Source organism: Callospermophilus lateralis, chromosome 3 (assembly GCF_048772815.1).
Source record: "Callospermophilus lateralis isolate mCalLat2 chromosome 3, mCalLat2.hap1, whole genome shotgun sequence".
Taxonomy (NCBI): domain Eukaryota; kingdom Metazoa; phylum Chordata; class Mammalia; order Rodentia; family Sciuridae; genus Callospermophilus; species Callospermophilus lateralis.
The window spans coordinates 103,479,556-103,503,409 of record NC_135307.1 but is presented as its reverse complement, the minus strand read 5'-3'; the positions used below and the strand labels follow the sequence as shown (position 1 = coordinate 103,503,409).

General features: G+C 34.6%; 1 protein-coding gene across 2 annotated transcripts in view; it reads right to left on the bottom strand.

Moving 5' to 3' along the window:
- Mindy2 (MINDY lysine 48 deubiquitinase 2) overlaps window positions 1–23,854 on the bottom strand; it is an 81,236-nt gene that overhangs the window by 49,782 nt on the left and 7,600 nt on the right. For both annotated transcript variants that reach the window (XM_076850857.2, XM_076850858.2), the window contains exons 2-3: window positions 14,038–14,095; window positions 2,587–2,651 (exon numbers count right to left, since the gene is read on the bottom strand). In XM_076850857.2, the coding sequence (XP_076706972.2) occupies window positions 2,587–2,651; window positions 14,038–14,095 (123 nt within the window). The remainder of the gene's footprint in view (window positions 1–2,586; window positions 2,652–14,037; window positions 14,096–23,854) is intronic.

Sequence of the window (23,854 nt, the reverse complement as noted above, 5' to 3'; positions counted from 1 at the left end):
CTTATTTTAAGTGAAGAGTACTTTTGGCCTGATAGTTTTAGGAAATGCAAGCAGTTGTTAAATATTGTTTCTCTCAACTATGAGATAAAACTTCCAACCACTCTTTAAGAGTCTAAATCATTGTAATGAAAGTGTATCCTGAGACTGACTGAAAGATGAACTTAAACAAAATGCTAATATCATTTGAAAACATCTGTCAATCATTTCTCAAGAATGTGAAACAGAAGTAAAATGAATTCAGAGGTTGACAGAAAACTGCAATTATCAATCATAATTTCTAATTTTAAATCTGTCATTAATTGAAAAGCCTAATTTCAATAAGAAATTATATAAATTTGATAAATCAATTATATAAATTAAACCATATAATCTTATACTTATAAAGTATCATTTACTGGTTTTATATATTGGGGGCTTATATAAATAATATTTCATTTGAGCTGGGTGGACTGCACATACCTATAATCACAGCAAATTGGGAGATTGAGATAGGAGGATCACAAGTTCAAGGCCAGCTTCAGAAACTTAGTTAGGCCCTAAGCAACTTAGCAAGATCCTGTCTGAAAATTAATAAATAAAAAGGGGATGGGGTGGTAGCTCAGTGGTAGAACGCTTGCCTACGACATGGGAGGCACTGGGTTCAATTCCTCAGCAGCACATGAAAAGATAAATAAATGAAATAAAGTTATTTCTTTAAAAAAAGAAAGCTTTTGGGGCTGGAGCTGTGGCTCAGCGGTAGAGCGCTTGCCTATCATGTGAGAGGCCCTGGGTTCGATCCTCAGCACCACATAAAAATAAGTAAATAAAATAAAGACATTGTGTCCAACTACACCTAAAAAATAAATATTTAATAAAAGAAAGAAAGCTTAAAAAATTTAAAAAATATAAAAAGGGCTGGGGATATAGTTCAGTGGTAAAGCACCCCTGGGATCAACCCCTGTACAAAAAAAAAAAAAAAAAGATTTCACTTGACAAATGGTTTCTATTCCTAAAAATGTTTGGAAATCATTGCTTTAAACTACAAATTATTCCAAAAAGTTTTTTTGGTGGGGTCAGTGCTGAGGACTGAACTTAGCTAATTCCACAGCTCTATCCTAACAAAATTCAAATTACTTGGCATACAAATTTTTTTGGCTTTAGATACAGATTTCCTATCTTGGATAACAATGAAATTCAAGATGTTGACTTTTCAATTCTATTAGGACAAAATTATCTGAACATTAAAATCCAAAAAATTTTGCAATACTGAAATAGATTTTGCTTTCTTTTTTACTAATGAAAGTATATTTAAAAATATACTTTTAAAGTGAGTAAACAGGGGGGGTGGGAGGGGTGGTTCAGTGGTAGCACACTTCCCTGGCATGTGTGAGGCACTGGGTTCAATTCTCAGCACTGCATATAAATAAATAAAATAAAGGTCTATAAACAAACAAACAAACAAAAAAAAGTGAATAAGCAGGGTTGGGGTTGTAGCTCAGTGGTGGAGCACTTGCCCTGCACATGTGAGGCCCTGGGTTTGATCCTCAGCCCCACATAAAAATAAACAAATAAAATAAAGGTATTGTGTCCATCTACAACTAAAACAAAAAATATTTTTTTAAAAGTGATTAAGAAGGTTCTAGTAATGTTTATTTCTTCCCTGGTTGAGACTTCCTCCCACTAAATGAAGCAACTTTTTCCTCATTCTCTTTCCAAGTAAAGAGGAATACTGAAGAAAACAAAGTCTGCTTGCTTTCTTCCAGCTCTGATGATTTTGAACCTAGTAACTTTTCCTAAAGGATCTCTAAAGAACATAACAAGAAATGTGGACATATTGAAACTACAAAGCAGCAAAATGTGTCCTAATGACATACCAGAAACATTACTTGCTTAATTTTCTCCTAAACAAAACTTCAGGTGTTGGGTATAGTTAAGTGGTACAGTGCCTGCCTAGAATACTGGGAGGCCCTGGGTTTGATTCTCAGCACTGAAAAAAGAAAAGAAAAAAAGAAAGAACAGAAAAAGAAAACCATAATTGAAAAATAAATATAAGCAAAGGAAATGACACATACATGTGAAAGTCAGTTTTTCAAAAAATTACCAGGTTATTATTCCCCACTCATCTAGTATTGACATGTCATCCTCTATAGCATATGTATTCACAGAAACCAGGAATCTTAAGTATGGCCTATGGGCCAAATCTGTGCACTGAGGGTTCTTACATATTTAAAGGGTAAGGAAAAAAGAAAACAAAGAATATGCGACAGTCACTGACCATATTTGGCCTGCAAAATTTTACTATTAAATATTTACTATAAAAACCTAAAATTTTTACTATTTAGTCCTTTATAGAAAAGACTGCAAGTCACTGCTAGAGAAAACAACGAATATATTCATAACATAAAAATTAAATATCTTGGGCTGGGGATGTGGCTCAAGTGGTAGCGCGCTCGCCTGGCATGCGTGGGGCCCGGGTTCAATTCTCAGCACCGCGTACAAACAAAGATGTTGTGTCCGCCGATAAATAAAAAAAAAAATATTTAAAAAAAAAAAAAAACTTAAAAAAAAAATTAAATATCTTAATATAATAAAAGCCACATTTATTACCTGTTCATAATTTAAACGTTGAATTTCTGAAATTTCTTTTGGCTTCGAATCAAGCATGTAATCTCCTGTAAAAACAAAATTGTGAAATTGCTTTTTAAATGTTAATTTTTTTGTTTATAAAATTAAGCTTTCAATTATAAATTTTTAAACACTGGATCAATAGAGGATATAAATGTTGACCCCTCAATTCTATCCAGAGAAAAGCAATAACTGTTTGCTATCCTCAGATTTTTTTTTCAATGTACTTAAAAATACCATTAAATTTTTCTTATCGCCCATTTTATAATACATTTGAGTTTCTTTATATATTACTACTCCCAAACATTGTAACAATTTCTATTGCTATCAATCAAATATTCCTCTAATTACTTCATTAACAGTGGGTGTTATAAGTATGTTAAATATCCAAAACTCAGAAAAACCAAAATTTTTTTGCATTAAAAAATGGATATTTAAAAATATATATTTTAATTTGGTCTCACTCCTTACCCCACTACACATCCTCATGAATTGGAGACTGACCCCAGGGGAAATTTATCACAGAGCATTATCTCCAACCAGTTTTATTGTTTATTTTGAAAGGCTCTCACTAAATTGCTTACAGCCTCATTAAACTGCTGAGGCCTTGTATTTGTGATCCTCCTGCTTCAGCCTCCCAGGTTGCTGAGATTACAGGTGCACAGCAAAAAATATTATTTTTAAATTTTTTGATTGTCTGGGGAATTGAACTCAGGAGCGCCCTACTACTAAGTCATATCTCCAGCCCTTTTTAAAAATTTGAGGTATGGTCTCACTAAGTTGATGAGGCTGGGCCTTGAACTTGATCCTCCTGCCTCAGCTTCCTGAGTTGCTGGTATTATAGGTATGAGCACTTGTCCAACACTTGTCTCTTTTTAATGTTTAAATTTTTCATTTACCTTATTTATTTTGAAAGAAACATTATATGGAACTAGTTCTAACCCAACCTCCCAAACTGCTAACAAGCTAATAAAATTGCTTTAATATAACCTTTATTTTTCTAATTCAAAATAAACTTTTAAAGACTTCATCAAGTATTGTGTTAAACTTTCCAACTCTGATCACAAAAGAATTCCTATGAACATTAATATATTATTTGTGTGCTTTCAATTAGAACTTTAAGATTGTAAAGTCTAACCAACAATGATTTCATTCTGCATATGTAGAAGGACTCCAAAAGCATTAAATTAATTGGTTGATGGACATGTATAAGTAAGCCAATTTACAAAAAATGTTTTGACTCTTTACACAGCACATTATGTGTATTGCTTTTTGGCAATGCTGGAAATAAAGCCCCATGCAGGGCTTTCATGAATGTCAGGCAAATATTCTACCACTGAGCTACATCCCCAACTTCATGTTGAGTTTTGTTTTGTTTTTTTAATTTATTTTTTTATTTAAAAATTTTTTTGTAGTTGTAGAGGAATAATACTTTTACTTTATTTACTTACTTTTATAAGGTGCTGAGGATCAAACCTAGTGCTCCACACATGCCAGGCATGCACTCTACCACTGAACCACAACCACCCCATGTTGAGGTTTTGACAGAAGATTTAATTGAAGGGGCTATGGTTGTAACACAGTGGTAGAGCTCTTGTCTAGCATGTGTAAGGCATTGGGTTCGATCCTCAGCACCACATAAATAAAATAAACGTTAAAAAAACTTTAAAAGAAAAAGATTTAATTGAAAATATGCTTTATTTTGAGCATATGCTATATATTATTTATTCAAATAACTGGAACAAAAATGTTATACTTGAATCCTATATTTCATTTGGATTCAATGTTTATTTTGATAAGAGACTGCATGTTCTCCTGAATATCACCATAGTAGGGCCAGGATTCAGAGCATTATATAAAATAGCATGAAATAACCCTGGACATGTTACTATAGACTAAAGTTTAGGTGCAAAGAGAATGATTACTGGGAAAGACTCAGATAAGTAACTCTTTTTTTTCCAGAGGCCAAAGTTTCTAGTAGATAAAAGAAGAGCCTAGTTAAGGAAAACAACCTCTAAGATGGGCCTCAATGATCTCCATCCTCCTGATATTCTACCACTATTTTTTCCTCCCACTAGGCTGGGGATCATAGAACCCAAGGCCTTGTACATGCAATACAAGTACTCTACTGATGAGTTATATTTCCCAACTTCTTTGTATAATCCTCTTTCCCTGAGCATAGAATGAATTTACTAACTCAATTCTAATAAATAAAATGACAGAAGAGGGCTGGGGCTGTAGCTCAATGGTAGAGTGCTTGCCTAGCATGTGTGGGGCACTGGATTTGATCCTGAGCACCACACAAAAAATAAAATGAAGGTATTGTGTCCATCTACAATTAAAAAATATATTTTTAAAAAATGGCAGAAGAAATGAATTGTCCCATTAAAAATTAGAATATAAAATATTGTGGCTTTTGTAGTTCTGTTCTTTCACCTGAGAAGGAACAGCTGCCATGAGCTATTCCTATGGCAAGGACCTGGGGACATTTTTAGTGAATAGCCAGGAAAGAACTAAGGACTTCAGTCCAACAACCCATGGGGAACTATATCTTGCCAACAACTGTGTAAATGATTTGAAGACTATTCTCCTAAGCTGGACCTTCATTTGAACCTGCAGCCCTGGTCAACACCTTGACTGGAACTCTCTGCTATACCCTGAATTAGGGCGACCTAGCTAAATCCAACCCAAATTCCTGATCTACAGGTTCTGTGAGATAAATACATGTTTACTGACTGAAGTCACTAAAATGTTGGAGTGATATGTTATATAGCATTATATAACTAATGCATAATAAGAGAACCAGATATATTTTTAAGAGACTATTGTGCATATGTATATACACATGCATGTGCTAGGAATCAAACACAGAGTCTTGTGCATGCTACACATGCATTATCACTGAGTTACATATCCAGCCCCTAAAATCATATTTTTAAAAGACTGAGTTTGAGGCTGGGCGTGGTGATCCATGCCTATAATCCCAGCTGCTGGGAGGCAGAGGCAAGAGGATCACAAGTTCAAAGCTAGCCTCCACAATTTATCAAGGCACTAAGTAACTCAGTGAGACCCTGTCTCTAAATAAAATACAAAACTGGGCTGGGGATGTGGCTCAGTGGTTGAGTGCCCGAGTTCAATTCCCAGTACCATTAAAAAAAAAAAAAAAAAAAAAGACTGAGTTTGAGTTTCTAAAGAAGTATCTTCAGAAAGTATCAATTGTAGATATATAAAAAATCTCTTAAGAGAGCTATTTTTTGCCTGCATGTCTGTAATCCCAGCAGCTCAGGAGGCTGAAGCAGGAGGACTGCAAGTTCAAAGCCAGCCTCAGCAACTTAGTGAGACCCAAAGCAATTTAGCAAGACTCTGTCTCTAAATAAAATATAAAAAAGGGTGGGGATGTGGCTCAGTGGTTAAGCACCTCTGAGTTCAATTCCAGTACCGCTCCCCCCAAAAAAGAGTGCTATTTTCTCTAACTGATCTAACCTTTGCTATCTATATTTGGTCAACAATACTATTTTGATCACAAAGTATTTCTTGAAAGTTTACTATGTTTAGTAAGGGGTTAGAATAAATGTTAGGATGTAAATGTTGCTGTTTAAAAAAAAACAATTTTGTTAGGCAAAAACCTTATAAGATATACAGAATAAGATAATGACAAAGTATAATATAAAATGTAATAAATGCTTAAATACTAAGTGATTTTGAAAAGAGATTGATCAAGTCTGTCAACTTCAGAAATCCTGTGAAGGGAGAAGTCTAAACTGAATTCAGCAAAATGGGGAGAACTTGGAAAGGCAGTAGAAGAAAAAAGCATGTTTTGAGGGAAAAGAAACGACAGAGAAAGCTAAATAAGAGGGCTCGAGATATAGCTCAGTGGCAGAGTACTTGAAGAGCCTGAGCAAGGCCCTTGTTCAATCCCCAGCAATGGGGGGAAAAAAAAAGCACAAATAAGAAAGATCATTTCAGGGGAGGAGCTGGGGTTGTGGCTCAGCGGTAGAGCACTCACCTAGCACGTGTGAGGCACTGGGTTTGATTTCAGCACCACATAAAAAAATAAATAAAATAAAGGTATTTGTCCAACTACAACTAAAAAATATTTTTAAAAAAGAAAGAAAGAAAGATCATTTCATATGAGTAGCTTACAAAACTAATCCACAAGATTTATGTTGCAAAGTAGTGGGAAATCCAGTTGCATGAATAAATCAATGAGATTATAGGAAATCATAAATAATGTGCTGATAAATGAGGCTCCTTTAAAAAAAATCATAGGGATCTTTATGTTTTTGCTTTGGTTTGTTTTATTTGCATTGCTGGGGATCAAAGCCAGGGCCTCACACATGCTAGCAAGTTCTTGTCTTTAGCACCGAGTTATATCCCAAGCTCTTTCTGTCTTTAAAGAGAATGAAGAATAAAATTGATGCTTTAGGAAGAGTATGATGATATGGAGGCTAACTTTGAGGGCAGAAAATGATAGTTTGCGGTAAATCAGATGGTGAAGTATTAATATATAGAAAAGGGAATTTCAAAGAAAGGAGTCATTGCTACTAATGGGATATTCCAGAAAAACAGAAGTCAAGGAACACAACCATGACAATTACATTAGGCAAAAAAAAAAAAAAAAAAGGGAGAATGAGTTTGGCAGCAATTAGTTTATCCCAAATGAACATTTGGAAAAGAAGTGATCTCGTCAGTTCTAGGCAAATTAAAATGCTTTAACACTGACCACTTTTATAGCATATTTATATTCAAATGATAAAATTAAAAAGATAAATTTGGGGGTACTAGGGATTGAGTATAGGGGCACTTAACCTCTGAACCACATCCCCAACACTTTTTAAATTTTTTTAAATTTTGAGACAGGGTCTTGCTTAGTTGCTTAGGGCCTCAATAAGTTGCTGAGGCTGGCTCTGAACTTGCAGTCCTCCTGACTCAGCCTCCTGAGCCCCTGCAATTACTGCTGTGTGCCACAGTGCTCAGCAAAAGATAAATTTTTTAAAGTCAGAGAATGTCACTATCCCAACAATTGTTTTCCCCAGCACTTCCCCCCTCCCCCTCTTCCACTTTCCCCTTGCTCCCTCTGCTCTATAGAACTTTCTGCAATTTATTTAGTTTTTTTTTTTAAATTAGTATCTTGTGGGTATGCTTGATGTTGGGATCCACTGTGGTATATTCACGTATGTACGTACAGAATTTCATCAGATTCATTCCACTGTTCTTCCCTTTTCCTGTCCCTTCTTCCTCCCCCTTAATCTCCTTCATCTACTCTACTGATCTTTCCTTTATTTTGATGAAATTCTCCCTTTTAAAAAATATTTTTTAGTTGTAGGTGGACACAGAATCTATATTTCATTTTTATGTAGTGCTGAGGATGGAACCCAGTACCCCACATGCGCTAGGCGAGCACTCTAACACTGAGCTACAACTCAAGTCCCTGAAATTCTCCCTTCCCCCTGTTTTATTTTGGATTAGCTTCCACATTGAGAGAAAACATTTGACCTTTGATTTTTTTTGAGACTGGCTTATTTCACTTAGCAAGATAATCTCCAGTTCTATCCATTTATTGGCAAATGTCATAATTTCATTCTTCTTTATGGCTGAATAATACTCCATGGTGTATATATATCACATTTTCTTTATCCATTCATCTGTTGAAGGGCACCTAGATTGGTTCCATAGCTTGGCTACTGTGAATTGTACTGCCATAAACACTTAATGTGGTTGCATCACTGCAGTATGCTGATTTTAAGACCTTTGGGTATAATCAAGGAGTGGGATAACTCGGTCAAGTGGTGATTCCATTCCATTTTTTTTTTTTTTTTTGGTGGTGCTCAGGATTAAACCCAGGGCCTTGTGCATTCGAGGAAAGCATTCCACCAACTGAGCTATATCCCCAGCCCTCCATTTCTAGTTTTCTGAGTAATGCCCATACTGCTTTTCAGAGTGGTTGCACTAATTTGCAGTCCCACCAACAATGTAGGAGTGTACCTTTCCCCCCACCTCCTCACCAACATTTAATATTATTTGTATTCTTGATAGTTGTCATTCTGACTGGAGTAAAATGAATTTTTAAAAATTTTATTTATTCTGTTTAGATATACATGACAGTAGAGTGTATTCTGACATATTATACATACATGGAGTATGATTTAGGATCCCATTCTTGTGGCTGAACAAGATTCGAAGTTTCACAGTTGTGTATTCATATATGAACAAAGGAAAGTTGTGGCCAATTCATTCTAATATCTTTCCTATTTCCATGCCCCTCCCTTCCCTTCATTCCCCTTTGTCTAATCCAATGAACTTCTTCTATTCTCCAGCCCCTTCCCCTTATTGTGGGTTAGCATCCACATATCAGAGAGAACATTCACCCTTTGATTTGGGGGGTATTGGCTTGTTTCACTTAGCATGATATTCTCCAGTTCCATTCAATTACTGGCAAATGCCATAATTTCATTCTTCTTTATGGTTAAGTAATATTCCATTGTGTACATTTTCTTTATTCATTCATCTGTTGAAGGGCATCTAGGTTGGTTCCATAATTTGGCTATTGTGAATTGTGCTGCCATAAACATTGATGTGGCTGTGTCAATGTAGTATGCTGATTTTAAGTCCTTTGAGTATATACAGAGGAGTGAGGTAACTGGGTGAAATGGTGGTTCCATTTTTTTTTTGAGGAATCTCCATAATGCTTTCTATAGTAGTGATTGCACCAATTTGCAGCCCCACCAGCAATGTATGAGTGAACCGTTTCCCCCACATCCTCCCAATATTTATTGTTATTTGATTTCTTGATAAATGCCACTCTGGAGTGAGATGGAATCTCAGTGTAGCTTTAATTTGCATTTCTCTAATTGCTAGAGATGTTGAACGTTTTTTCATATATTTCTTCTTCTGTGAAGTGCCTGTTCAGTTCCTTTGCCCATTTATTGATTTGGTTATTTGATTTTTTGGTGTTTTTTGATTTCTTTATATATCCTGGAGATTAATACTCTATCTGGGGTGCAGGTGGCAATGATTTTCTTCCATTCTGTAGGCTCTCTCTTTGTGTTCTTAATTGTTCTTTTGCGGTGAACAAGATTTCCAGTTTGATTCCATCCCATTTATTGATTCTTGGTTTTACTTCTTGCATTTTAGGAGTCTTGTTGAGGAAACTCAGTTCTAAACCAACATAATTGAGAGTTGGGCCTACATTTTCTTCCAGTAGGTGCAAGGTCTCTGGTCTAATACCAATAGGTCTTTGATCCACTTTTGAGTTTTGTGCAGGTGAGAAGTAGAGGTTAAATTTCATTCTGCTGCATACTGATTTCCAATTTTCTCAGCACCATTTGTTGAAGAGGATATCTTTTCTCCAATGTATGTTTTTGGTGCCTTGTTCTAATATGAGATAACTGTATTTATGTGTCTTCTATTCTGTACCTTTGGTCTTCATGTCTGTTTTGGTGCCAATACCATGCTGTTTTTATTACCATAGCTCTGTAGTATAATTTAAGGTCTGGTATTGTGATGCCTCTTGCTTCACTTTTCTCACAAAGGATTGCTTTGTTCTGGGTCTCTTATTTTTCCAAATGAATTTCTTGACTGCCTTTTCTATTTCTATGAAGAATGGCATTGAAATTTTAATAGGAATTGCATATTAAATCTTTATAGCACTTTGGTAGTATGGCCATTTTGGCAATATTAATTCTGCCTATCTATAAGCACAGATTTTTCCATCTTCTAAGGTCTTCTTCAATTTCTTTATTGCTCTATAGTTTTCATTGTAGAGGTCTTACACCTCTTTTGTTAGACTGATTTTCACGTTGTTGTTATTTTTGAGGCTATTGTGAATGGGATAAATTCCCTAATTTCTCTTTCAGCTGATTCATCATTGGTGTATTGAAACATAATTGATTTATGGTTGTTAATTTTATATCCTGCTACTTTGCTAAATTCTTTTATGAGTTCTAGGAGTTTTCTGGTTGAGTTTTTAGGGTCTTCTAAATATAGAATCATGTCTTTGGCAAACAGGGATAGCTTGAGCTCTTCTTTTCCTATTTGTATTCCTTTAATTTATTTCTTTTGCCTAATTGCTCTGGCTAGAGTTTCTGTGTTAAATAGAAGTGATGAAAGAGGGCATCCTTGTCTTGTTTCAGTTTTTTAGAGAGAATGCTTTTAATTTTTCTCCATTTAGAATGATGTTGGCCTTGGGATTAACATATAGAGTTCTTACAATGTTGAGGTATGCTCCTACTATCCCTAGTTTATTTCTAGTGTGGAGTGAGATGAAATTTCAATGTAGTTTTGATTTGCATTTCCCTAATTGCTAGAGATGTTGAACATTTTTTCATGTACTTTTTGACCATTTGTATTTCTTCTTTTGAAAAGTGTTTAGTTCTTTTGCCCATTTATTGATTGGGTTATTTGTTTTGTTTTTTAGTGTTAAGTTTTTGAGTTCTTTGTATATTCTGAATATTAATGCCCTATTTGCACAAATTTCATTCTTTTATGCTATTAGTACTTGTGTATATGACTCTGTTTATGGGATTTTGCTATATCCTTTCAAACTATCTATATTATTATATATTCTATGTCTATGTATGAAGGTCTAAATTTTTCACTTTTCTACAGTAAGGTTTTCATTCCATATGCTTAACAAAGCTACCAGTGACATCCTTGTGGCTAAACCAGTGGTCAGTTTACATTATTCATCCCTCTTGACCTATTAGCAGCATTTGAGATTTACCTAATCTCTCACTCTTCCTTGAAACACTTCTTCATTTGGAGTTTAGGAAATCTCAATTTCCTATTTTTCTCCTTCTTGGCTAATCACTGGCATGCCCTGGATTCAATCCACTAATCTTTTCCCTTCTCTATCTACATTCATTCCCTTTAGGAACTCACCCAATCTCCCATTTATATATCTTATCTTAAAATATATAATTTACAGATTAGACCTGTACTATCTAATACAGTAGCCAATAGCATCATGTTTCTATACAAATTAAATTACCTAAAATTAAAGATTCAGGGGTTAAGGGTATAACTCAGTGGTAGAGTACCTGCCTGACACAAGCAATGTCCTGGGTTTGATACCTAGCACTGCAAAAAAAAAAAAAAAAAAAAAAAAAAACCAAAAATCCATTCCTCAGTCACATTAACTACATTTGTGTGTGTGTGTGTATGTGGTACTGAATATTGAATATGAGAGTGTTCTACCACTGAGTGTACCATAGTAAGCTATGCACACAAGACCTTTTTATTTTGTATTTTGAGACAGAGTTACTCTAAGTTGCCAAGGCTAGCCTCAGACTTGTTATTGTCCTGCCTTAGCCACCGGAGTTGCTGGGATTATAGGCATAGGCCACTGTGCCCAGCACATCAAATACATTTTTAAGAGTTCAAGGGCTATGTGTGGGCTAATGGGTACAAACTAGAAAGCATGTATACAGAACATTTCTATCATCACAAAAAGTTATATTATACAGCAATGATCTAGAATTCTTCTCTAATTCTAGATTTATATATCCAGTTGCCTTCCTGATGTCTCCAATTTGAATGTCAATAAGCATTTTATAACCAAATATAAGCATCCTGATATTTCTCCTCCCTAAACTTTCTCCATTTTTTTCTATTTCAGTTGATGACAACTCCATCCTTCTCACTATTCAAGCCAAAAACCACAGGGTAACCCTTGACTCCATTTTCATTCCACATCTGACTGATCAGGAAATTCTGTCAGTTATATATGTTCAGAATTTCACCACTTCTTACCACCTCCAGTTCTACCTTGTTTGAAGCTACTACCACATTTGTTGTAAGTTTCCTAATTGGTCTCTCTGCTCCTGTCCTTACCCCAGGTCTATTTTCAACATAACAGCTAGAGAATTCTCATTAAATCCAAAGTCAGATCATATCAGTCTTCTGTTCAAAATCCTCTAATGGTTTCCCAACTCACTCACAGCAAAAGTCAGCCTCTATAACAGCTACTGGACCCTATGTGATCTGACTCCATGTGCAATCTCATCTCCTACTAGCTTCCCTTTGCACATTCCTTGGCAGTCACACTGGATATTCCTCAAAGCACCAAGCATATTGAGTCTTCCCCATGATATATAATTTAGAAATCATTAAGTGTAAGGATCAATAACTTAGGTTAGCTGGTGCTGTGATGCATGCCTGTAATCCCAACAACTCAGAAGGTTGATATACGAAGATTACAGGTTCAAGGCCAGCCTCAGCAAATCAGCAAGACCCTAAGCATCTTAGTGAGACCCTGTCTCAAAATAAAAAATAAAAATGGCTAGGGATGTGGCTCATTGGCAAAGTGCCCTGGTTCAATTTGCAATACCATGCCCCCAAATAAAAAATAAAAATAAAAGGGAAAAAAATCCAGTCTATTTGCAGAAAAGTAGGTATTCTATCTATAACCATGAGGTCCCTAGCCAGTGAATAGGGATTAAATGATATGAATTACATGAAGGAAAAGGTCTTCCAAAACTGCAATCCCAATTATTTTACTAAGCTTATATCTTACCAAAAAAAACAGTTAACTAATTATCTGGAATGGTGGAGCCAAATTATCAGCTGACAATATTTTTAAAAATAAAATTTTAATTACTAAAAAAAAACTGGAAAAATATGGTTTAAGGTTTCCTATTTGGCAATAGTATAAATACATATATAGATTATTATTTGCCAAAATTTTAAAAGATCTCAGTATGATGTATAACTTCCTACTCTCTAAACAAGTTCAACTCAATACAACTGGTTTACAAACTTTATTAGAAATAAGCTTGTGAAAAAATGCAATTCAATACATTGATTCCTTCATCAAGAAAATTCTGCTATAAAAAACATTTTGGATGAATTAAGTGTACTTACTAATGTAAATGTTTTATATCCTGATTTAAGCTCCTATCTCACTGGAGACTGAACTAATACTTCATAAACTGGCACAGGATCATGAATCATACTTTGAGTAGCACTACCCTAAATCATCCCCTTTGCCTTTATTTGTTTTATTTTTTTTTTGTGGTGCTGGGGAATGAGCTCAGGACCCTGAATATACTTGGTAAATGTTCCACCACTGACCTATATCTCCAGTTTACCTCCTTCATCTTTAACCCAAGCCTATCCAATATTTTTTTAATACCTTCTACACGCAATGTCAGAGTTTCTGTGTCATCTCCCATTCTGCAATTTATTACACTTTATATGCATCTTGTTTTCTAGATATCACCTATTCTCCTTGCAGAATTTAATGCTGGTTAGAAGCCTATAACATCTAGGAATAGTAACATACTAGTTAAAAAATTAATTAACAGATTCAAAAGTATAATTTTAAAACAGTGTATAATATAGCACTTTGTAAAGGTGAGAATGTGTAACATTCAGCTTTGAAAACTTAGTTTTATTTTGGAAGAGATATAAAATCATCCAATCTTCAACACTAACCTAAATATTCCATCAGTTGTTCAGCAGTTATGATTTCCATCATTGGTGGAAGTTTCACCTGAAAAAGAAAGTATTAGTGCTATAAAATCCAATTCTTTGGATGACTGAAGTGTTTATTGCAATCAGAAGCAAAAGTATTTATGTGCCCATGTGTCTACTATACATATATGTTAACATGCATTTTTATTAGAATATTTATAAAAATAACGAAGTCAATCCTATCACTATGCAATTTACAAGGTGATATAAAAGACATTGAGAAATCTATTTTCAAAGCCAAGTGCTATACCCTTCACCATTCATCATAGTTATTATTAATTAGGTACCTACAACAGTGTCCTGCATGAAAAATTCATCTAAAGGGCAAGAAAAGGTACGAGATCATCTGTGGAACTGTTTTTCTGAAATACTGAAGAAGTTCAAGATAAATGCAGTGAATAGGGAGGTGAGACAAGAGGATCTGAAGCTCAAAGCCAGCCCCAGCAATTTAGCAAGACCTTAAGTAATATAGTGAGAACCTGTTAGGCTTACCTTGAACATTTTTTTAATGGCTACAATGAATACAGTATTAAAGTACTAGTAATATACTTAAGAATCTATCTGTAATATAATAAATTTTAAAAACTGGCTGGGGTTGTAGCTCAGAGTTATAGCACTTGCCTAGCATGTGTGAGGAGCTGGGTTTGATTCTCAGCACCATATATAAATTAATGAATAAAATAAAGGTTCATCAACATCTAAAAAACTTTTTAAATAAATAATTAATTAAATATAGGTATTGTGTCCTTCTACAACTAAAAATATTTTTTAAAAAATCTTTAAAAAAGTAAAGTTCAACAACTGGCAAAATTATACTATATTGTTTTGCCACATAAGTGGTAAAACTATAAAGAAAAGTAAGAAAATGGATACTATAAAAATCAGGATTTATAGTTATTCCTGGGGGAAAAGAAGGAGTTATATAGTTGGAGAAAGAAGAGAGACTTCTGGGGTGCTGGCCATGTTGTTTCTTAACTTGTTATGGTAGTTCCACTGATGTTTTCTTTATAATAACTCATTAATCAATTAATTAATAACTATAATAATTCATGGAATCTGATGTGCTTTTCTGTATTGTTTCACAATGAAAGATTAAAAGGATATACATTTATTATAGTTAAGCTGAACCCCAGAAAATGCAGTCAAGCTAATTTAATAGCACCTGTCTAAAATAATTTTTCAAATAAGTAGTTAGATGCAGTACATGGATATTACACTCAATGATTGTAAATATTTTAACTGACACAAACATATTCTGTTATATTCACAGGAGAAAATATATACTACAGGAGGAAAACACCAACAAAATAATTACTATATCAATGATAGGAAGATGAAAGCAAGGCAATCAAAAATTCCTCAGGAATTTTCTACTTAACCAAGGAAATCAATTACATCAACAATTTCTCTAACAATTCTCTGAGGTGTTCTAGATTTATGTTATCAAATGTATTAATGACATGTCACAATTTTTTTTTGCTTTAATCAATGAGTAAAATAAGTTGTATAAGTGATCCCTATAAAACCAAATGATGGCCAGATATGGTGGCACACGCCTGTAATCCTAGTGGCTTGGGAGGCTGAGGCAGGGGGTCAGTGAGTTAAAAGCCAGCCTTAACAACGGTGAAATGCTAAATTCAGTGAGACCCTGTCTCTAAATAAAATACAAAATAGGGCTGGGGATGTGGCTCAGTGGTTGAGTGCCCCTGAGTTCAATCTCTGATACCAAGGGTGGGGGGGAACCTGTCATGAGATCCTCTGAGAGCATATATGACAGATGATACTTATAATTTAGTTATCTACTGGATTTACCACTTAGTGAAATGAAGAGATATCATGAAGGTTGTTTTAAAAAATATTTTTTAGTTGTCAATGGATCTTTATTTTATTTATTTATATGTGATGCTGAGAATCAAACCCATTTCCCCCCACGTGCTAGGTAAGAACTCTACCACTGAGCTACAACCCTGGCTCCTCATGAAGGTTTTGATCATTATTTCATTCTAAATTTTTTAAAATATTCATTTTTTAATTTTAGGTGAATACAATATCTTTATTTTTATTTTTTTATGTGGTGCTGAGGATCAAACCTAGAGCCTCATGCATGCTAGGCAAATACTTTACCACTGAGCCACAACCGCAACCCCCTAAATTATTTTTACTGATATATTTATTTTAATTAAGATTTTTTTTTAGCAGATTTTGAGCAGAAAATAGAGACCTCCCATACACAGCATATTTTAAAACTGAAATTCATTGGCAAATTGTAGCCTATTGTTTTTCTAAACAAAGATTTTTCTGAAACATAGTCACTCTTATTTATGTATTCTTTGACTGCTTTTGTACTACAATGTCAGAATTTATTTTCTCTAAGACTGCATGGCACAGAAAGCCCAAAATATTTAGATTTTTAACTGTCATAATATAATACTGAATCAAGATTTTTCAAAATTAAGATTTGATATTTAAGGCTGATGATATGGCTAAGTAGTAGAGTACCTGTCTGGTTGTGCATAGGCCTGAGTTCAATTTCCAGTACTGCAAGGGAAAAAATAAAAATCTGATATTTAAATTAACTAAATTTATATCCTAAAGTGGAACTTTCTGTTTCAGACCAATCAAAAAATGCCATGTACACCTAACAATGCTTCTTAAATAAATTAAGGCCTATCTATTCTCTTTGGGTAATGTAGTCATCCTACTATAAAGCTATCAAAATACAAAACCAAGGGGACTGGGAATGTAGCTCAAAAGTAGAGACTATGCTTAGCAAGTATGAGGCTTCTGAGTTCAACCCCAGCATCAGGAGGTGAGGTGGGGTGATTAAGGTAAGGATATTAGAAATATATTCTATAATCCTAGTTATCTGCAAACAGATGTTTTGAGAATTTAATCTTGAAATTTCCAAATAGCACTGCTACCCTATCTTGCTTCAAACACAAGAAATGGTAAACAACAACCTGTATACTGATTTTAGAAGTGAGGGGCTGGGGATGTGGCTCAAGCGGTAGTGTGCTCGCGTGGCATGCGTGCGGCCCGGGTTCGATCCTCAGCACCACACACAAAAAAAGATGTTGTGTCCGCCAAAAACTAAAAAATAAATACTAAAAAAATTCTCTATCTCTCTCTCTCTTTAAAAAAAAATAATAATAAAAAAAGTAGTGTGTGTGTGAGGGGTGTATTTAAAAAAAAAAAAAAGAAGTGAGACCAACAAATACACAATTTTAAAGTATTTTATTTTTTTTTTTATTGTGGACTGGGGATTGAACTCATGCTAGATAAGCACTCTACCACTGAGTTATTCCCCAGCTCCCCTCCTCCACTATTTTTTTTTCTAATTTTGAGTCTCACTAAATTTTTTAGGATAGTCTTGAACTTGCAATTCTCCTACCTCAGCCTCCCAAATAGCTGGGATTATAGTTGTGCACCAACATGCCTAGCCAAATGAATAAATATTTTAACTCACTTCTCTATGAACATACTCAGAGATAGATCTATTTCCTGAATCATAGCTAATAAAATACTGTATGTTCTTTAAAACTATGGAAGAGTATAAAAGTGAAAAAATGTCTACCTCAAACAAATTCCAAATATTATTTTTAACCACAAAATGAAGATCTTCCTAAAAGCTTGCTTTTTTGCCTTCCTCCATCACTACCTCAAAAACAAGTGCAGAGGGTTTTGTCAATGACCTAAAATATACTTCTCTCTAAAATTTATTCAAGAAAAAAAACAGGTCATAAAATTGCTGGCTAAAAATACAGAATTAGCAGTTGTGGCAATCTTTCTAAATTTCTAAACTTTAAGTTTTGCTGTGAAATAAATGATATATGATCTCTTTTAATAGTAACATACAACATATTTTTTATAAGTAAATAAGTACTCTTATACAAGGGTATCTGGAAGCCACTCTCATAGTTTAAATATTATTCCTAAAATATGAACAAATCCTCTCAGTATATATTAACACATAGTTCCAAATTAATAAAGCCAAAATAAAGTGAGGTTTAAATGTAATATGAAAATAGATAATGTCCTGTCCTATGAATAAGATTTCATTATATTAATTAGGTTTCCTGAGAAATTGTTAATATCAGAATAAAAATTTATCAACCATTAGAAGAAAATAGCTACTGCAACTCCAAATGTTCCACTAAGGTAAAACCTTAGTGATGAGCCCAATTATTCTGTAATTCTTAAAAAGTGAAGTATATTTGAGGATAGGCTCAAGTGAAGCCAAAAAAATAGACAAGAGGGATTGGTGCTGTAGCTGCGTGTCAGAGAACTCACCTATCAATACCTAAGGCCCTGGGTTCAATCCTCAGCACCACATAAAATTAAATAAATAAATAACAACAACAAAATCTTCTGTTGTTAATTAAATCTTGATCAGAATCTTATAATGTCCTAAAAATTATATGCCAAGATTTCGATACCTACAATTTTCATATTCTGAGTGGGGAGGCAAATGCATGAGAGTCAGCAATAACTAAGAAATAAGGAGTTTAAATAACTTATGGCAAGAATTTAGTCTTGAAATTTCCAAATAGCAAAAGTGACCAGCAATAGATTATTATTAAATATCTAATTAGAATATCAATTAATAAAACAGAAAAACATTCAATGAAATTTTAGGTAAAATATCAGGAAGGTTGGGGGTGCAGCTCAGTGGTACAGTGCTTGCTTCACTCCCCAGCACGACACACAAAACAAAAACAACAACAACAAAACAACAACAAAAAAAACCCACTGAAACGTTTTATTTGTTTGCACTGGGGATTAAACCAAGAGTATCACATATGCAAGATAAGCACTTGCCACTGAGCTACATAACCTGTCCATTAAAAAAAAAAAAAAAAATGTACGGACAGCCAAGCATGGTGGTATACAACTATAATCCCAGCAATTGGGGAGGCCAAGGCAGAAGAATAGCAATTCAAAGTATAGCAATTCAAATAGCAACTAAGCAAGATCCTAAGAAACTTAGACCCTATTTCAAAACAAAAAAAATAAAAAGAGCTAGGAATATGGTTCAATGGTTAAGGTCTCCTGGATTCAATCCCTAGTACCAAAACAAACAAACAAACAGTATATTTTATTTGAGATAGGGTCTCGATCATTTTTTTAGGGTGGCCTCAAACTTGCACTCCTCCTACCTCAACCTCTTACAGTAACTGGGAGTATAAGTGTGTTGTCACCATGCTGGCTTGAGACATATTTTACATCAAAAATTGACAAAGTTGGGCTGGGGTTGTAGCTCAGTGGTAGAGCGCTTGCTTTGCAAGTGTGACGCACTGGGTTCAATCCTCAGCAACACATAAAAATAAATTAAAAAGATATTGTGTCCCATCTATGACTAAAAAAAAAAAAATTGATGAAGTTTGTGACCAATAGAATGTAAACTTTTTTATAAAAAATAAAAAGGGGGACTGGGGTTGTGGCTCAGCAGCAGAGTGCTTACTTACCAAGTGTGAGGCCCTGGGTTCGATCCTCAGCACCACATAAAAATAAATAAATAATATAAAGGTATTGTGTCCAACTACAACTAAAAAATATTTTAAAAATAAATAAATAAATAAAAAGGGCTGGTGATATACCTCGGTGGTAGCACCCCTGGGTTCAACCTCTTGTATCAGGGGGAAAAAAAAACAAACACAAAAACAGAGGATGATGGAAAAGGAATAATCAACTCACGAGACTAAAAATTGGGATCCATTTATGTATGTCACAAGCCACCCATGGGCTGTGTGTATGAGCTATGCTCATTTGAGCTTATGAGGGGATTGGACTGGTGTTACATGGGACACATGTGTGCCTTTCCTCTTGCTCTGCCTGTGGTCCCACACAGCACCTGAGATGGGTGTGGCTTTCCAAGATGTCAATCAAACTACTGACCACAAGATATCACCAATCAAGACTCCACCCTTCGAAATCCAATCCCTTGCTTTATTTGGGTGGAATATTCTATGAATGGCTTTTCCCAATAGAGGATTTCAGGCATGCTCTTTCTTGCCTCTTGTCCCCATTGCTCCCCTTGCCTTCCAGCATGGGAGCTGACACCCGAGGTTTCCGAGCCATCCCTGACCCCTGAAAAAGGTATTTCTGTGTTTGTGTGGGTTTTTTTGTTGCCAGCCCAGCCAGCTGGTGACACATTTAATCATCAAAAATAGAAAATTTGATCTGGGTACAATGGCTCCCAGCTATTCAGGAGGCTGAGGTCAAAGGATTGGGGCCAGCCTCAATAATTTAGTGAGACCCTGTCTCAAAATATAAAAAGGACTGCAGATGTAGCTCAGTGATAAAGTGCCCCGGTTTCAATCCCTAGTAACAACAACAAAAGGAATTTGACAAGTGAAGATAAGCTTGTCGAAAAAAATAGTGTCTACTTTGGAATTGTATCTGAATGACAAACTTGAATTGAAACATGTCATTATATCCCATAAAGATATATATATAATTTTTAATTTAAAAATTTAGGGTACAGAGATATGGTTGGGTAGGAGGAATAACTTCTAATATTATATAGCACAGTAGGAAAACTATGTCTGCCAAGTAATTAAATATATCAAATAGCTAGTAGAGAAGGCTTTAAATATTCTCCAAAGAAATTATAAATGTCCAAGGTGATACCCTGATCTGATCTTTCATTTGTATATGTGTACTGAAATGTTAGACTGCAGTCAATAAATATGTACAACTACTATATGTCAATTACAAATATATATTTTAAAAAAACAGGAAGTTGAGCTGGAACTTGAGATAACATTTTTAATTCATTCATGAATTATTTGATTTCCATACTATAGACTATTTTTGCATTACAGTTGGCCCTCCATAGACACAGGTTCCATATCTGCAGATTCAATCAACCAGATAGAAAATATTCAAGGGGAGGTCACCTGTACTGAACATGTACAGACTTTTAAAACTGTCATTATTCCCAAAACAATATAGTGTTACAACATTTACACAGCATTTACATTTTATTAGGTAATACAAGTAATCTAGAGGTAATTTAAGTATGCAGGAAGATGCACAGATAAGTTGTATACAAACACAATGTCATTTTATATAAGACTTGAGCATCTTTGGGGAGTTCTGGATCCAATCCTCCACAGTTAGGAATAAGGTACTTACAGTAAAATGAATCACTAATAATATAATTTCTTCTTATTCAAATTTCACTAATTTTGAATATGCAATATATACACACATATCAATGTATTCAGCATGAATCTACAATATTCATGATTTTTTGACTTAAAATTGTAAAGACATTGTTCTTCTGAAAATATTAGAAATATTATTAGTGTGGGAAAAAAGAACAGAAAGGTAGGCTTCTCTCTTTTCAAAATAAGACTCAAAAACTTATGGATCCTCTCAACATGCCTTAAATTCTGGCTCCAGCAAATAAAATGTATGTATTGTAAGCTACTATACATCATTTTTAATAATAATTTAATTTATTATATGTACTATTCACTTATTACTATACTTAAAAATATTAAAAATTCAGACTGTTAGCTAGGTACAGTAGTATATACCTGTAGTCTCAGATACTTGTAATGCTGAGGCAGGATTGCTTGAGACCAGTAGTTCAAGGTCCACCTGGGCAACATAGAAACACCTTGACTCGAAAATGAATAAATAATTTGGGGGAGTGCTATGGATTGAATTCGGGGGCACTCAACCACTGAGCCTATTTTGTATTTTATTTAAAGACAGGGCTCACTGAGTTGCTTAGCACCTCGCTTTTGCTGAGGCTGGCTTTGAACTCACCATCCTCCTGTCTCAGCCCTCCTGAGCCGCTGGGATTACAGATGTGCACCAGTGCACCCAGCATAAATAAAAATTTTAAAATTTAAAAAATAAATAAAATTTCAACGCTTTAGTAAATCTATTTGGGGACTTTTTACTTGCCACCAGTATTTAAATCAGAAAATTTTTATGAGACAATCCCAACCTCAGGCTAATTTAAAACATTTTCATCATTAATTTTTTATCATAATATAGATGCCTTCTTCCAAGTAACACAAATGCCTATTTAAAACCAACAAAAATTACAGGTTAAATTACAGACACTTCAAAGTGTTTTACAGCAATAAAGAATGTTTTCACAATGAGATTTTTTAGCAAAATAAAGCATGTTCAATGTATGAAGCCTTGGGTTCAATCCTCAGCACTACATATATAAGAAGTTCAGCAAGCTTGCCATGCTAAAAAATCTTCACAAAACAAAACAAAAACAAAAACAAAAAAAAACCACCTGACAGTGAAACTTTCACATTAATTGCTTAAAAGATACATAGGAACAAGAACAAGGTAAGATAACAGACCAGTCTGAAGACAACTGAGGTAGTCCAGGTAAGAGATAAAGAAAGCTTCAAGGGTAGTAGCAGTAGAGATAGAAATTATTGAATGATGGCAAAGGCAAGTTTACTCACTATAGAACCCCCCCAAAAAAATCTGAACTTAGAAGTGTCATATACTAGTCAGGCAAGGTGGCACACACCTGTAATCTCAGCTACTAAGGAGTCTGAGGCAAGAGGAACACAAATTCAAGGCCAACTAGAGCAATTTAGTGAGACCCTGCCTCAAAATAAAAATAAAGAGGGGCTGGGGATGTAGCTCAGTGGTGGAGTACATGCTTAGCAGGCAAACGGCTTTAGTTTCAAGTTCTAGTATAGCAAAAAAAAAAAGGAGAAGAAAAAAAGAAATGTCAGATATTTCCAAAGACATAAAGCACAAGGGGCAAAAAACCAGAATGAGTCTAGTATTAGATCTTTGGGACTTGATCTAATAAATCAGAGTCTATCTCTACTTCTGTATCACAGGTTATCCTATCTTTCTCTGTCCCAGACCTATTGTCCACAAGGCTTACTGGTATCTTGAACTTTATCATCCCATTCAAATATATCCATTGAGATTTCTGGTTCTGGAGTGGGTGATAATCTTACCTTGGACACGTTACTTAAACTTTATTTAGCTTCAATTTTTTGTATATGCAAAATAGAAAACAATAGCTACATAAATATTTCATTTTGCACTTGAAAAAATTAAAAGAGAAAATATATATAATGCATATATAATAACACAGTAAGAGGGCACAAAACTAACTGAATACTTAATATTACTCAAAGTACTATGATTGTTGGTACCCTCTATATCCTCAACAGACAAGGTTGGAAAGGGAGAAGGAAGGATTTTCACTGAAAGAATACCAATATCAATGGCAGAGGAGAAAATGCACACATCACCCACTGGCACTATTACTATCATACTATCATCAGCTCTCATCTACTTTATCTCACAAATCCAGAGATACAACACTACTTTTAATTCTTGAGAAAGACTAGCAATGAAAGATTCAGAAACTTTCCTTAAAATCATTTGTGTAAACAAAACCCCACATTGTGTGAAGTTTTTAATCTCTTCTCACAAGATCTATATTTAAAAGAGAGTGGGCAGAGACTAAGATAGAACCTTTGGTTCACCATCTGTTTTTGCTTTTATAAGTAATAAATACACTTGGAAAACCTCAAGAGAGTTTTGTGCTTACTTTAGGAAACAGAACATGAGAAAATTTGTATGATTGCAATGTTCCTACAAGTCAGGGAAAAAGCAAAGCATTAGAAGAAAGAAGAGGTAGCTGCACACACACAGGAAGGAAGGAAGGAAGGAAGGAAGAAAGGGAAGGAGGGAGAGAGAACTATGGCAAAAGCTCATTGCTGGCAAAAAACTTACATCCATGGAGCCTCATTTTGTAGGTGACAATGAG